Below are 17,736 nucleotides of genomic sequence, written 5' to 3'. Positions count from 1 at the left end.
AGGGTAGTTTGCGTCTGGAATGAACTTTCTGAGGAAGTGGTGGATGTGGGTACAATTACAATGTTTAAAAGACATTTGGATGGATACATGAATAGGAAAGGTTTGGAGGGATATGGGCCCGGAGCAGGCAGCTGGGACTAGTTTAGTTTGGGGTTATGTTCGGCATGGACTGGTTGGACCAAAAGGTCTGTTTCTGTGCTGTATGACTCTATGAATCTATAACATCATAATGACCTTAACAATTATCCCACTGCAACAAGTGACTGGCCTGTCAAAATTCCACCTCTGTTCTCACTCTATCTGCTTCTGAAAATACCCTGGCAATTTTGTGACAAGTTTGTGACAAAAAAGTACAATATTGAAAACTTTAGTAAAAGCATGTGCAAATGATTGCTAAGCATTGTATACTATTGGTAAATGTTTGCATTATTGTTACATTTCACTGGTGATATATAATGGGAGATATCAATACCATGGCCTCTTACTTTGGTGGAGAAAACATAAATCTACACATGTACAATGAAATATTTGCATGGGATGTTTTAGATTTGTCACTGTGGTATATTATCCCTTGCAGAGCTGCATATTTCAGCAGTTAATTACCAGAGCAGATTGGTTTTAGTGAGTTTCAAACAAACCTCAGTTTCTTCCAGCTAAAGAGTGAAGGTGTGATCCATTCTCAAAATATTTTCACATTATAGTCTGTTTTCCAATTTTACTGAATACCTAGAGGAGGGGTTACAGTGTATGGCTAAAAATCTGAAATCATGTCATAACATTGCAAATGTACGATATAACTGCCATACAAATTCATTTGTTGTATAAATAGTGCATATGATGTTAAGCAGTGGAATAACTAATTGACTGATCTCACACACTAAAAACCTTGTAACTTATTTGACATCCTCACTGGTGTCATAAACTGTGTGTTTAATTATTCCCTTTTGTATTCTCAACTTAGACAGTACTTCCTGTATAAACTATTAAATTCTAGAAATTGCAACATAAAACATCAGTGAAAGCTAATTTTAAAGTGTTTTCGTGATTTCTTCCTGTTTTGCTGTCAAATTACTTATAGATCCCACTACTGCTTCCTTGCCTGCGCATGTTTCTTCCAATCAGACAAGTTAAATTGTATGGTCGCAAGACCAGATTCAGAAACTGTCACAGAACAAAAACTGCTGGTGAAACTCAGCAGGTCTGGCAGTATCTGTTGGGAATTGAATTGAATTGAACTTATTGTCATGTGTACCGAGGCACAGTGAAAAGCTTTGTCTTGTGAGCAATACAGGCAGATTACATAGTTAAATAGCTTAGATAAGTAACAATAGGTAAACAGTAGCAAAACCCAAAATGCAGGTACAGGCGAAGGCTAGAGTTTGTGAGTCCATTCAGTATTCTAACAACAGTAGGGTAGAAACTGTTTTGAAACCAGCAGATGTGTGTGTTCACGCTTTTGTACCTTCTCCCCGATGGTAGAGGTTGTAGAAAAGCATTGCCAGGGTGGGATGGATCTTTGAGAACGCTGGCAGCCTTTCCTTGACAGTGGTAAAAACAATGACTGCAGATGCTGGAAACCAGATTCTGGATTAGTGGTGCTGGAAGAGCACAGCAGTTCAGGCAGCATCCAATGAGCTTCGAAATCGACGTTTCGTGCAAAAGCCCTTCATCAGGAATAAAGGCAGTGAGCCTGAAGCATGGAGAGATAAGCTAGAGGAGGGTGGGGGTGGGGAGAAAGTAGCATAGAGTACAATGGTGAGTGGGGGAGGGGATGAAGGTGATAGGTCAGGGAGGAGAGGGTGGAGTGGATAGGTTCTGAGGACAGTGCTGAGCTGGAAGTTTGGGGAAAAGGAGATAGGCAGGTAGGACAAGTCCAGACAAGTCATGGGGACAGTGCTGAGCTGAAAGTTTGGAACTAGAATGAGGTGGGGGAAGGGGAAATGAGGAAACTGTTGAAGTCCACATTGATGCCTGGAGTTGAAGTGTTCTTCCTCCAGGCGTCTGGTGGTGAGGGAGCGGCGGTGAAGGAGACCCAGGACCTCCATGTCCTCGGCAGAGTGGGAGGGGGAGTTGAAATGTTGGGCCACGGGGCGGTTTGGTTGATTGGTGTGGGTGTCCCGGAGATGTTCCCTAAAGCGCTCTGCTAGGAGGCGCCCAGTCTCCCCAATGTAGAGGAGACCGCATCGGGAGCAACGGATACAATAAATGATATTAGTGGATATCATTTAGTAAAATTTTGATGGTTGTGGAAGGCTCATTTAGGGCCTTGGATAGAGGTGAGGGAGGAGGTGTGGGTGCAGGTTTTACAGTTCCTGCAGTGGCAGGGGAAAGTGCCAGGATGGGAGGGTGGGTTGTAGGGGGGCGTGGACCTGACCAGGTAGTCACGGAGGGAACGGTCTTTGTGGAAGGCGGAAAGGGGAGGGAAATATATTCCTGGTGGTGGGGTCTGTTTGGAGGTGGCGGAAATGTCAGCGGATGATTTGGTTTATGCGAAGGTTGGTAGGGTGGAAGGTGAGCACCAGGGGCGTTCTGTCCTTGTTACGGTTGGAGGGGTGGGGTCTGAGGGCGGAGGTGCGGGATGTGGACGAGATGCTTTGGAGGGCATCTTTAACCACGTGGGAAGGGAAATTGCGGTCTCTAAAGAAGGAGGCCATCTGGTGTGTTCTGTGGTGGAACTGGTCCTCTTGGGAGCAGATACGGCGGAGGCGGAGGAATTGGGAATAGTGGGCCTGGTAGATGGATTCTATAGATGGGAGGTTGGCCTTTGTGATTGTCCGGGCCGAGTTCACCACTCTCTGTAACCGTCTCCGATCTTGAATGGTACAGTTACCAGATAGTGCTGCATCCAGACAGAATGCTCTCGATGGCGCACCTATAAAAGTTGGCAAGAGTATTCACTGTCATGCCAAATTTTCTCAGCTGCCTGAGGAAGAAAAGATGTTGTTGGGCCTTTGTAACCTGTGCGTCCACATGAAGAGTCCAAGAAAGCTTGTTGTGGATGACCACTCCCAGGAGCTTGACACTCTCCACTCGTTCCATCTCTGTGCCGTTAATGTGTCGGGGGGGCATGAGTAACACCCCACTGAAAGTCAATATGGGTTCCTTGGTTTTGCCAGCATTGAGAGCTAGGTTGTTCTCAGTGCACCATTTTTCCAGGTCTTCCACCTCTCATCTGTAGTATGTTTCATCAACATCTGAGGTTCGACTGACTATGATGGTTTCATCAGCGAACTTGTAAATGGCATTAGTCTGGTATTTGAGAGAACGCAAAGTTAAGTTTCAAGTTCAGTGACTCTTCATCAGAACCTGTATTGTGCTGGAATGATATTTCTATTTCCTGTACAAATTACTATGACTATTAATATTGAATTTGTGCCAGAGTTTGATTAGATTAGATTCCCTACAGTATGGAAACAGGCCCTTCGGCCCTACGAGTCCACCCCGATCCTCTGAAGAGTAACCCACCCAGACCCATTCCCCCAATCTATATTTACCCCTGACTAATGCCCCTAACACTATGGACAATTTAGCATGGCCAATTCACCTGGCCCACACATCCTTGGACTGTGGGAGGAAGCCCACACAGACACGGAGAATGTGCAAACTCCACACAGACAGTCACCCAAGGCTGGAATTGAACCCTGGCGCTAAGAGGCAGCAGGTTAACCACTGAGCTGTCCTGCCGCCCATGAATTTGTGTTTCTGGGTTCGGGCAATCAAAACTAATTCAAGCCTTTATTTCACAAATCTGGAATACATTTCAAAATCGCTGTTTAACCATTGGTTAGGCCACTTTTGAATACTGCATGCAATTCTGGTCTCCCTCCTATAGGAAGGATGTTGTGAAACTTGAAAGGGTTCAGAAAAGATTTACCAAAAGGTTGCCAGGGTTGGAGGATTTGAGCTATGGAGAGAGGCTGAATAGGCTGGGGCTGGTTTCCCTGGAGCATCAGAGGCCGAGGGGTGACCTTGTAGAGGTTTATAAAATCATGAGGGGCATGGATAGGGTAAATAGACAAGGTCTTTACCCCAGAATATTGGAGTCCAAAACTATAGGGCGTAGGTTTAAGATGAGAGGGGAAAGATTTTAAAATAGACTTAAATGGCAACTTTTTCACACAGAGGGTGGTGCGTGTATGGAATGACCTGTCAGAGGAAGTGGTGGAGGCTGATACAACTGCAATATTAATAAGGCATCTGGATGGATATATGAATAGGAAGGGTTTGGAGGGATATGGGCCAATTGCTGGCAAACGGGACTAGATTAGGTTAGGATATCTCGTTGGCATGGATGAATTGGATCAAAGAGTCTGTTTCAATGCTGTACAATTCTATGACTCTCTGACTCTATGTCAAACAGCAGTTTATTTAACCATTAACAATTCTTGTCACATTTTATACATTTGAAACCATCATTTTGGGAATGCCACACAAGTGTTAAATGATGCTAGAACAATGAACTAAAACCTGACAAAAGGTAACATGTATTCTGCACACAATCCATACAGTTCAGCCATGCAGTGCCACAAAAGGCAGTTTTGGGGAAAAAAGGCCAATAAAGCTTTATTGCTGAGACCAGGAGATGCATGTTGCATTAGGTAATGGTTCTGAAAGAGATAATGTCGAAAGTGCATTAGCTCCACCTATTCTGTTGATACCTCACAGTGTGTGAGTGCAGAAATTAAGTTCTACGCTAGCCTTTGCAGGGAGCAAATGTGTTCTATGTTGTTCCCAGAAGACGTAATAATGATTCTGGACTGGTAATGGACTTGTTGTTATTGTGCATATCTAAATGATTTGAAATATCTCAATGCAACTACTCACTGCTTGATGTAGGAATTTAAGTGTCAACATCAAGAATACATGTCTCAGAATGTTACAAAGTAACATTTTAATTTGAACTACAGGTCGTCCTTGGATTGTGAACATGTTCCATTCTTGAGTCCACTCTCAAGTCGATTTATATGCAAGTCAGAACACAATGCAGCACAGTATAAAATAAGAGTTCATCAGTACAGTAAATCTGTATGTCAGATCTTTAAAATTACAGCCCTTGTATGTGTTCTTAAATACCAGGATTCATAAGTCAGACATTTGAAAATCGCATGATTTTTCTGTACACATTTAACATGCGCATTGTGGTGTTAGCCTGATTGCCACTAACAACAGTGCTTTTTCTGTAAAGACTCTCCTGTGATTTATCTTCTACACAGTACAAAGTACAGATAAACCAACCCTTACACTGAACCACGTATTGGCAGAGATGGCAGATGCCATGAGATGCCAGTAGTGGCAATCAGGCTAACACCACAATGCGCATGTTAGATTGATCTGAAAGTCATGGTTTACATGTAGTGAGTTGAGCATTAGCATCTCACATATACTTTATGTAGAAATATCAGCCCATTAAAAATAAGGACAAATGTGTACAGAAAAATCATGCGATTTTCAAATGTCTGACTTATGAATCCTGGTATTTAAGAACACATACAAGGGCTGTAATTTTAAAGATCTGACATACAGATTTACTGTACTGATGAACTCTTATTTTATACTGTGCTGCATTGTGTTCTGACTTGCATATAAATCGACTTGAGAGTGGACTCAAGAATGGAACATGTTCACAATCCAAGGACGACCTGTAGTTCAAATTAAAATGTTACTTTGTAACATTCTGAGACATGTATTCTTGATGTTGACACTTAAATTCCTACATCAAGCAGTGAGTAGTTGCATTGAGATATTTCAAATCATTTAGATATGCACAATTACACCACATTGTTATCGAGCACTGTCTCCATTTCCCCCTTCGCCTAATCAGGTAAGAGATGCCCTTTTCAGGAAACGGGTGAAGATTAGATTAGATTACTTACAGTGTGGAAACAGGCCCTTCGGCCCAACAAGTCCACACCGACCCACCGAAGCGCAACCCACCCATTCCCCTACATTTACCCCTTTACCTAACACTACGGGGCAATTTAGCATGGCCAATTCACCTGACCTGCACATCTTTGGATTGTGGGAGGAAACCAGAGCACCCGGAGGAAACCCACGCAGACACGGGGAGAATGTGCAAAATCCACACAGTGGAGTCGGGAATTGAACCCAAGTCTCTGGCGCTGTGAGGCACCAGTGCTAACCACTGTGCCACCATGTTGCCCACAGTGTTTCTATCCTTCCCTTGATTGCCGTGCAGGCTGATCGATACACAGTGCTCCATCTTAACTTGTCTTTGCACAAGCTGTTAATGTGCCTATGAATATTCTCATGTTTTATTTTAACATACTTTGATGCCTCTAGTGTAAATTTAATGCTTTATTCTTCATTCAATTTTTTTTTTGTTTTGTCTATAGTTAAGATCCAGCAATGAGCCAGACCAGGAAATGTTGAATGACTGTCTCACTATTCAACCACTGCAGCCTGCTACATCACCACAAGATGCTGTGGACAGTACAATCGGCCAATCACCTGGACATCCCCATGACATATATTCAGGTAAGCTTCCCCAAACTTCCAAAATAGCTTGGACAAAGTACACTTTAGTATTGCTGTTTATTTTACCCTTTGTTTCAAGTAGTATATTTTAATGGTTACTAAAAATGAAAGCAAGTTATAGTAGAGTTCACAAAACTGGCCAGCGAGATAATGCAATGGTACAAATGCACTTCTCCAATCATTCACATTCACCTCAAACAAAAGCACCAAATGAAGTGTGAATTATCATTTACAGTTACAAGTTACAGAAAAAAATTACAATTCAATGCTTTAATTTCAGTCAGCCCTACGTTAGTCAGTCTCTGCATATACATTTCATTCATAATCTCCAAACAATTGAATAGAGTCATATGTTCAAGGGGCATGTATGAGTTGTTATTCGTGGGTCATCTGTTCTTTTCTGAGGTGGTGTCCTTCCTCTGAGGAATATCACTCCTAAAGTGAGTGCTTGCACAGAATATTGACCAGATCTTTCAGATTCAGCACGAAGGGCAATCAATGCTACCTTTCTGCAACCATCAATCGAGCAGTCACAAACCATTTATTACTTTCTGAACTGATGATTCAAACCTGTTCATAGAGTGATAGAGATGTACAGCACGGAAACAGACCCTGCGTTCCAACTCGCCCATGCCATGCATGCATGTAGAGTGAATAATCAACTGATATCTCCCCAGCAGCCATCGTTGCAGCTTCTATATAGTGAGATAGTGAGGACTGCAGATGCTGGAGATCAGAGTCGAAAAGTGTGACACTGGAAAAGCACAGCAGGTCAGGCAGCATCTGAGGAGCAGGAGAATCAACGTTTCAGGCATAAGCCTTTCATCAGCTTCTTTTTAGCTGAACATTTGCATGCAAAGTGATTCAGCTTCTTGAAGTGGAGTAGTGCTTTCCCGATTGTGAACCTGCTTCCTTGTCTTTGTGAAATGATATATGTAATGTTGACATCCTGATTCTAACACTGATCTTCCTGTTAATCCTTCTGTTGATATTTACTCCTTTTCCCCACGATATTGCTCTTGTACAGTTTGAAATATCTGTCAGTGTAAAGCAAAGACTTGTCTATTCTTCCATTTAATCAGAGAGTCAAAGAGATGTACAGCCCTACAGTCCAATTCGTCCGTGCCGACCAGATATCCCAACCTAAATTAGTTCCATTTGCCAGCACTTGGCCCATGTCCCTCCAAGCCCTTCCTATTCATATACCCATCCAGATGCCTTTTCAATGCTGTAATTGTACCAGCCTCCAGCACTTCCTCTGGCAGCTCATTCCATACACGTACCACCCTCTTCATGAAAACGTTGCCCCTTAGGTCTCTTTTATATCTTTCCCCTCTCACCCTAAACCTATGCCCTCTAGTTCTGGACTCCCACACCCCAGGGAAAATACTTTGTTTATTTACCCTATCCATGCCCCTCATGATTTTATAAACCTCTATAAGGTCACCCCTCAGCCTCCTGACGCTCTAGGGAAAACAGCCCCAGCCTGTTCAGCCTCTCCCTATAGCTTAAATCCTCCAACCCTGGCAACATCCTTGTAAATCTTTTCTGAACCCTTTCAGGTTTCACAACATCCTTCCAATAAGAAGGAGATCAGAATTGCACGCAATATTCCAAAAGTGGCCTAACCAATGTCCTGTACAGGCACAATATGACCTCCCAACTCCTGTACTCAATACTCTGACCAATAAAGGAAAGCATACCAAACACCTTCTTCACTATCCTATCGACCTGTGACTCTACTTTCAAGGAGCTATGAACCTGCACTCCCAGGCCTTTTTGTTCAGCAACACTCCCTAGGACCTTACCATTAAGTGTGTAAGTCCTGCTAAGATCTGCTTTCCCAAAGTGCAACATCTTGCATTTATCTAAATTAAACCCCATCTGCCACACCTCAGCCCATTGGCCCATCTGGTCAAGATCCAGTTGTAATCTGAGGTAACCTGCTTCGCTGTGCACTACATCTCCAATTTTGGTGTCATCTGCAAATGTACTGACTATACCTCCAATGTTCATATCCAAATCATTTATATAAATGACAAAAAGTAGTGAATCCAGCGCTCATCCTTGTGGCACTCCACTGGTCACAAGCCTCCAAGTGTGAAAAACAACCTTCCACCACCACCCTTTGAGTCAGCTCTGTATCCAAATGGCTAGTTCTCCCTGTATTCCATGAGATATAACCTTGCTAACCAGTCTCTCATGGGGAACCTTGTCAAACACCTTACTGAAGTCCATATAGATTACGTCCACTGCTCTGCCCTCATCAATCCTATTTGTTACTTTTTCAAAAAACTCAATCAAGTTTGTGAGACATGATTTCCCACGCACAAAACCATGTTGACTATCCCTAATCAGTCCTTGCCTTTCCAAATACATGTACATCCTGCCCCTCAGGATTCCCTCCAACGACCTGCTCACCACTGACATGAGGCTCATCAGTCCATGGTTCCCTGGCTTTCCTTATCACCTTTCTTAAATAATGGTATCACGTTAGCCAGTCTTCCGGCACCTCACCTGTGAATATCTCAGCAAGGGGCCCAGCAATCACTTCCCTAACTTCCCACAAAGTTCTAGGGTACACCTGATCAGGTCCTGGGGATTTATCCACCTTTACCTGTTTCAAGACATCCAGCACTTCCTCCTCTATAATATGGACATTTTTCAAGATATCACCATCTATTTCCCTACAGTCTATATCTTCCATATCCTTTTCCACAATAAACACTGATGCAAAATACTCATTTAGTATCTCCCCCATTTCCTGCGGCTCCACACAAAGGCCACCTTACTCATCTTTGAGGGGCCCTATTCTCTCCCTAGTTACCCTTTTGTCCTTAATGTATTTGTAAAAACCCTTTGGATTCTCCTTAACCATATTTGCCAAAGCTATCCCATGTCCCCTTTTTGCCCTCCTAATTTCCCTCTTAAGTATACTCTTACTGCCTTTATACTTTTCTAAGGATTCACTCGATCTCTCCTGTCTGTACCTGACATATGCTTCCTTCTTTTTCTTAAACAAACTCTCAATTTCTTTAGTCATCCAGCATTACCTATACCTACCAGCCTTTCCTTTCACCCCAACAGGATTGTTATCTCATTTCTGAAAGCTTCCCATTTTCCAGTCGTCACTTTACCTGCAAGCATTTGCCCCCAATCAACTTTTGAAAGTTCCTGCCTAATACCTTCAAAACTTCAACTTTTAGATCTGATCTATCCTTTTCCATCATTATTTTAAATCTAATATAATTATGTTCACTGACCCCAAAGTGCTCCCCCACTGACACCTCAGTGACCTGCCCCGCCTTATTTCCCAAGAGTAGGTCAAGTTTTGCACCTTTTCTAGTAGGTATCTCCACATACTGAATCAGAAAATTGTCTTGTACACTCTTAATAAGTTCCTCTCCATCTAAACCCTTAACACTATGACAGTCCCAGTCTATGTTTGGAAAGTTAAAATCCCCTACCATAACTACCCTATTATTGTTGCACATAACTGCAATCTCCTTACAAATTTGTTTCTCAATTTCCCACTGATTATTAGGGTGTCTATAATACAATCCCAATAAGGTGACCATACCTTTCTTAATCCTCTCTCTAGCAGAACATTGGCAACTCAGATCTTCTACACATGTTGGTAGCTTCCTTGAAAGTCTGCATTTCCTCTCAGCAGATGTGCTCTCATGGCAGGATCTCTTCTACCTAAAACAATCACATCTCCGATGAAATCTTCATTTAGTTGTCCATATTCAAAAACGTCAACTAGATGTATCGGTCACAACACACACAGATCAAGCTTCCCAAAGCTGTAATATTGAACACATAATTTTAATAAGTAACATTAACAGAGAGTTCAAAATGTGCCTACAAACCCTTTGTAATTTGTCCACTCTGGCTTTTCTGGTCCTCAATGAGATCAAGAATGCAATATACCTTCTATCACTCTTCCCCCAGCACTGATAATAGAGTTGCAACGCTTATTTAATCTGGCTTCTTCATCAAACTTATAGCTACTTTATTTTTACTACTGAGATAGGAAGAAATTTCAATTATGTCTTATATTGCCTTTCTTTTCCATAGCACTTGGAGTAGGAAAATACTGAGCCATATTGAGTCACCCTACAATCCAAAGTTGCAGACTGCTGTTCTAATTCTTACTGCTTCTTGCAGTAACTGGCTCCCTAACAGCTCTGAAAATTTATACAATTTCTGACATCATTTTTCATACTGGTGTTTGAGTGATTACTGCTTCGAAAGAGAAAGCAGTTTACAACACGTATGACATGGGATGCCTGATATAAAAATGCATTTCTTCAAGCACGTTAATACAAATTTGGAAAATTAATCTGATCAAAACAATGATTTCAGAGAAGGTTCAGTGAATGTTATTCACATGTAAGGAGGCTAGATAGCTTCCAGTGGCACTGCTGAGATGTGAGTTCTCAGCCATTTCATTGGCTGATTACTCTCAGTGGGGGTGGGGGGGGGGGTTGGAATTTTCTCCCTGATGGAATGGAATCAGGCAATTATTGACTGCTGAGGTAGGAGCAAGCCAATTGCAGGTTGGAATATCAGCAACCTTTACAACGCACGTAAATTATCCGTACAAATTGCTTTGTTCAAATGCCTAACGTGCAATAGATTTTTGCCAACACATCAGGTTCTCCGTTTTCTCTCGTCTTTGGCTCTAAGAAAAGCTATACTTTATTTTTTATTCATTTTGCACACAGCAGAAAGTTTTCCACTCCTCATTAGGCCCAGTTTGTTGGTGAAGATCTCATCGCAGTGCCCGCATTTCCCTTCTGACCTCTCACGTGTCTGTGTTGCATTCTTACTGAATCTTCTGGGCAGTAACTAAATTACAAGGAGAGAAAAGAAAGATTAGTACTAACTTACTATGTATGGCATTTGTTCAGTCTGCATAGAACGATATACAAGGGCTTGGTTTTATGTTTCAACCACTGCATAGCACTCCATACATTGCAATCTTACTGTCAACAAATGACATACAGAAAAGCAAAAAGTAAACAAAGCACCTCACCGTTTGGTGCTCCTCTGGCCCCAATTCTTCATCTTACTCCTGAAAACAAAAAAATGCTGGAGATCACAGCGGGTTAGGCAGCATCCGTGGAGAGAGATCAAGCTAATGTTTTGAGTCAAGATGATTCTTCATCAGGGCTGAGGTGAAGTGTGGAGGGCAGTATTTGTGCAGTCGTGTGAGGGTGGATTGCTGGGGGACAAAGGATGTTGATAGTTCAGATTAGGTGATCGGAATATGAGAATGGCAGAACGATGAAGTATCCAACTGCCAAATTGCCCCTTTCTTTTAGCTTCACTTGTTGCATTCTCTGTCAGCATGTCCTGTCTCCCCTCCCCTTCCCCTACTCCAGTGGGACTGTCTGTTCTTTTCAGTCTGGCAGTTGGACACGCACTTGTTCTCCCATTCTCACAATCCGATCACCTATCTGGACTATCAACACCCTTTCTCCCCCTGTACTCCACCCCACACTGTTGCATAAATGCTGCCCTCCACGTCAGCCCTGACACAGAGTCATTGAGACTCGAAACATTAGCTTGCTTTCTCTCCATGGATGCTGCCTGACCTGCTGTGATCTCCAGCATTGGCATTGGTTGTTTTCCATATAGATTCCAGCGTCTGCAGTAATTTCCTCCTCATCTCTATAGTTACTCTGGCAATTCTTAACTGCTTCCCAACCAAGACCTCTGTCAGAATAGCATCTGAGGCTTGATGACACTATGATCAACAGTTTTATAGCTGGACGTTGGTGTATTTTCTTCTCTTTTCAAATAAAGGTCTAAAATCGTAGCTTGCAGTAGGTTGATGGTTGAGGAAGTGTCACAATGATTCTCACTGTCTGCTGAACTGTTGCTCGCTGTTAATTATAAGCTGAGGTTTGGCTGCTAGTGTCCAATGACAAGGCTCCTTAAATGGTTTCCTGTTTATCTGCAAATTAATGGCAAGAAGCGTTACAAGTGCTGTTGATGACCCGAGGATAGCCAATCCATCTCTTGTACTTTGCCTCACAGCTTATTCCATCTTGTGTTATTGAAAGTAAGGAATATTGTGACTGGAGTGTGGTGAGGTATCATAACTTGACAAAATGCACTTTGATCTGCTATTAATTTGGAGTCAACAGTATATCCTTAGGTAGGATGATTTGTTTTAGTCTTTGATGCAATGTGGACATGGCTTATTTGTCTCTCATGACTAATGCCCATGGATTAATGGCTCACAGGACCATCTCAAAAAGGCAGTTTAGAGTCAACCAATTTGTAATCATATGTAGGCCATCCTTCCCTGACCATCTTACCTGGTGCCAGGCACCGTTCTTTCTGCCACTTTGTTCTAGGCAATTAGCCAACTGTCACATCCTGCCAGTATGGTGTTGGAAACCAACTGGGGCATGGAAGGAGGGCAGACTTTCCTCTCTCCTCATTGAACCTGATAGATTTTTTTTATGGCAATTGTCATGATCACCATGTCTTAGACTAGGTTTCAACATCAGACTTTAAAAATTGCATTTAAATTCCAAGAGCCGCTACAGTAGAACCAGTGATTGGTCCTCACCTCCCGCCAGGACTGGGTGTCTGGATTACTCATTCCGTGACATTACCACAACTCTCTTGTCTCCATAGATCTTGGCGTTCTGGAAGCACATTACAGTTCCCATTTACTTGAAGAGTCTTTTAAAGATACATTGTTAGCTCCTAACAATACCAAAAACAACTATTGATTTAATTATGTTTCACCGAGCATAGAAAATACTAAAAATATGTGAAATATTCAAACAAAGAAATAAGATCACTGTGGCAATAGCAAAAAAATAGAGTTTGGCATTCATGCACAATTTTAATAGTTAGGACTTGCATCTAATATTATAAAACTAAGTGCCTCCTTATGGCAATCATTAGTATCATTGATTGTCTAATGAACAAAGTCTAAACAGGTTAAGATTACTCACTGGGGTTTAGAAGAATGAGAGGTGATCGCATTGAAACATCCAGGATTCTTAAGAGGCTCGACAGGGTCAATGCTGAGAGATTGTTTCCCCTCATGGGAGAGTCTAGGACCAGAGAGCACTAATTTAAGACTGAGATGAAGAGGGATTTTTGCTCTCAGAGCGTTGTAGTCTTTGGAGAGATGTGGGAGCAGAGTCCTTGTATGTCCTTAGGCTGAGATAGATTCTTGATCAGTCGGAGAATCAAGGGTTACAAGGAAAAGGCAGGAAAGTGGATGTGAGGAATGTTGGATGAGCCATGATCTGAATGAATAGTGGAGCAGACTCAAGGGGCTAAATGGACTCATCCAGTTCCTATTTCTGATGGTCTTGTGATCTTATCATGTATAGTGATGTATGCATGATGAGGGGCCACTCAGAAGATGGAGATGTGGTTTTTGGGACCACTGTTTCAACAGAAATATCAATGTTCTATGTTTTCATTGAATATTAGGTTATGTTAGGAACCACAATATTGTAGATATAAATGGACATTTATGTAAAGCCTCCATCTAATCAAAAATGCCTACTCCATGTTGCATGTGCTATATTTTCAGGTCATCCATTCTGGAAAGGTAAATCAAAGCAATGCACTCTCCAGGTCTTCCCTCTATTCCACCCCAGCCTGAACCACCCCGGCAAAGGGTCTTGGTTGCCAGTGGTCAGTTCGGGTGCCTGCTGGGCCAGAAGTCTAAGACTAAAAATGAGCTATAGCACTTGTTTGAACAACACCCTCCAGATTGTTGGTTTGCACGCTGCCTCATGTAAACATGTGCCCCATTCGCTCCCGGCCTGCCGATGGGGACATTGAGTTAAAACTGAGAACTCTCCACCCAGTCAAAGGTGACACAAAAAACTGCAGCGATTCTTCTTCTGATGTGGCCAGATCAAGGCTGCTCAACATTCACTACAAAATTGTAAATCAATGTACAAGAAGCATGTTCCCAATTTCATTATCAATAGCCAACTGAGAAATGTCCTCATAATATGTTTTAAATACAACTTCAGAAAAAGATCAAGTGCAGCTACCAATGTGATATTTTCTAGTTCAAGCCCCAACAGCATGGAAGCAGGCCATTCAGCCCATCGAGTCCGTACTGACCCTCCCACTCACACCGACACCCCTACTCTATAACCACACATTTATCAGGGGTATTCTGTCCATGTCTGCACATCCCTGATGTGGAGGTGGAGGTGCTGGTGCTGGGCTGGGTTGGACAAGGTCAAAAATCAACCGAAACCAGCTCCTCCATGAGGTGTTAGTGAGAGAGGAAGACAATTCTGTGTCTACGGTCTTCCTCTTTCACTAACACCTAATGAATGAACAGAACTCAGAAATCTACTGTTTTCAAATAAACCCATTGGACTGTAACCTGTAATTTGATTTTTGACCTTGCACATCCCTGGACACTATTGGCAATTTAGCATGGCCAACCCATCTAATCTGCCTATCATTGGACTGTGGAAGGAAAAATCAGAGCACCCAGAGGAAACCCACACAGGCACAGAGGGAACATACAAACTCCACACAAGTCACCCAAGGCTGGAATTGAACCCAGGTCCCTGATACTGTGAGGTAGCAGTCCTAACCACTGAGCAATCATTTCTGCATGTGAACTGTTTACAGTCTTTACAACTTCTAAGTTGCTAATTTGAGTCAAACGTACTGCCAGAACTCTGCTGTAAGTGATTAGAAACTAGTTTAAGATCGTCCAAATCTATATTCACAGAGAACTTTTCATGATCGACCAACCAAGGGCACATTCTGTCTTTTAATCTGTACTGGAGTTAAGCTCGTAACGGGTGGTCAAAGAGCCATTTACTTAACTCACAACATCGGCTAGTGATGATGCATTTACATTTCTTTTTCATGATTCATATTCATGATTTATCGAATTTTGAGAAACGAAAGAATTATGTATCTCTGTTAGTTTTCCAAGAAAAATTGGCAGAGACTGGAAAATAGATCAATGTCTCACTCTGTCATTTTGAGGAGTAACAAATGGAAGGGACTTTAGGATCAAACAGAATTGTTTTAAAAATACAAGCTTAAATTTGGCAGTATACAAAATACAGTATCCGAGGAAATGAACATGGTGATAATTGGAAAATAAATTTCATTATCACATATTTATTGGAGTTGAATGAACCACAACATTGATGAAAGAATTAGATTAGCACTGACATAGAAAAATATGAAGACTTGAAGAAAGGGCAAAGAATTTGGATGAGAGAAATTGATCCAGTAGGGAGGTTCTACAGGGATATCAGACTGAATGGCCTCCTTGTTTAAGTAGAGACTTCCTGTCAAGAATTGAAAGTGAGTTAGCAGGAATATATTTTTAAAAAGAAAGCAGACGAAAGAATTTTGCCTCTGACAATAATAACATGCAAAGAGGTTTCAAGTTCATAATATCATGTGGTACAACTTGCTCCATGTGATGTAAGGATGTATGTTGTGCAGAAGTTGTCCAGGAAGAAATCCTAAAGAACTGAAAATTCTAATAATGTTAAATAAAGAAACAAACATTTTCAATGGTGCTGCTGTGAGGAGTTGATGCAATTGCAATGACAAATTCCTTACAAACTTCTCACAAGCTCAAGGACGAAATGGACTACCTGTGATTCAAATTCATGCATTCTTAAAGTGGGAAAAGCTGCCAGTCCATATAAAATCCCAACCATTGAGTTTGCACACATAATAGATACAAAGATACTATAAGCAATTAATGGAGACATTGCACACAAATGATATTTCATTTAATTATTTTTTTAATAAAAGTCAATGTAAGACATAGTAGACAATAGACAATAGGTGCAGGAGTTGGCCATTCTGCCCTTCGAGCCTGCACCACCATTCAATATGATCATGGCTGATCATCCTTGATCAGTATGCTGTTCCTGCCTTATCTCCATAACCTTTATTCCATTATCCTTGAGAGCTCTATCCAACTCTTTCTTAAATAAATCCAGAGACTGAGCCTCCACTGCCCTCTGGGGCAGAGCATTCCACACAGCCACCACTCTCTGGGTGAAGAAGTTTCTCCTCATCTCTGTCCTAAATGGCCTACCCCTTATTTTTAAGCTGTGTCCTCTGGTTCGGGACTCACCCATCAGCGGAAACATGTTTCCTGCCTCCGGAGTGTCCAATCCTTTAATAAATCACTAAACCACTTTGATGTGCTAAAGTTTATACTAATATTATAAAAAAGTGCTTATGGAGTTGAAATATGGTATTTTATGTTTGATGTATGAGTCAGAGATATACAGCACGGAAACAGATCCTTTAGTTCAACTTGTTCATGCCGATCAGGTATCCCAAACTAATCGAGTCCCATTTGCCAGCACTTGGCCTATATCCTTCTCAGCCCTTCTTATTCATATACCCATTCAGATACCTGTTAACTGCTGTATTTGTACCAGCCTTCACCACTTCCCCAGCAACTCATTCCATACACGCACCACCATCTGTGTGAAAAAGTTGCCCCTTGGGTCCCTTTTAAATCTTTCCCTTCTCACCCTAAACCTCTGCCCTCTAGTTCTGAACTTCCCCACCCCTGGGAAAAGATATTGGTTATTTCCTCTATCCATGCCCCTCATGATTTCATAAACCTCTATAAGGTCACCCCTAAGCTCTGACACTCCAGGGAAAAAGCCCCATCCTACTCAGTCTCTCCCTGTAGCTCAACTCCTCCAACTCTGGCAACATCCTTGTAAATCTTTTCTGAACCCTTTCAAGTTTCACAACATTCTTCCAATAGGAGGGAGACCAGAATTGCACACAATATTCCAAAAGTAGCCTAACCAATGTCCTGTACAGCTGCAACATGACCTCCCAAGTCCTCTACTCAATGCTCTGACCAATAAAGGAAAGCATACCAAACGCCTTCTTCACTATCTTATCTACCTGCGACTCCTCTTTCAAGGAGCTATGAACCTGCAATCCAAGATCTCTTTGTGCAGCAGCAAAGGTCCCTAGGTCCTTACCATTAAGTGTATAAGTCCTGCTCTGATTTGCCTTTCCAAAGTGCAGCACCTTGTATTAAAATTAAACTAAACTCCATCTGCCACTGCTCAGCCCATTGACCCACCTGATCAAGATCCCGTTGTAATCTGAGGTAATCATGTTCATAGTCATAGAGATCTACAGCTCAGAAAAAAGGCACCTCAACCCATTGTGTCTGCATTGGTGAAAAACAACAATGTACCTCTTCCAGTTCCA

General features: G+C 42.1%; 1 protein-coding gene across 7 annotated transcripts in view; it reads left to right on the top strand.

Moving 5' to 3' along the window:
- Nucleotides 1-17,736, top strand: part of LOC122564092 (zinc finger protein GLIS3-like) — a 577,543-nt gene that overhangs the window by 452,611 nt on the left and 107,196 nt on the right. For all 7 annotated transcript variants that reach the window (XR_015759424.1, XM_087994473.1, XM_043718678.2 and 4 more), the window contains one exon: nucleotides 6,354-6,495. Coding sequence is in view for 6 of the 7 variants with exons in the window: in XM_087994473.1 (XP_087850599.1) it covers nucleotides 6,354-6,495 (142 nt within the window). In the remaining variant the exon portion in view is untranslated. The remainder of the gene's footprint in view (nucleotides 1-6,353; nucleotides 6,496-17,736) is intronic.

The sequence above is a fragment of the Chiloscyllium plagiosum genome, unplaced genomic scaffold (assembly GCF_037043375.1).
Source record: "Chiloscyllium plagiosum isolate Xiang-an unplaced genomic scaffold, Cpla_swu_hap1 HiC_scaffold_2, whole genome shotgun sequence".
In the NCBI taxonomy this organism is placed as follows: Eukaryota; Metazoa; Chordata; class Chondrichthyes; order Orectolobiformes; family Hemiscylliidae; genus Chiloscyllium; species Chiloscyllium plagiosum.
This window is presented reverse-complemented; position numbering and strand designations above follow the sequence as displayed.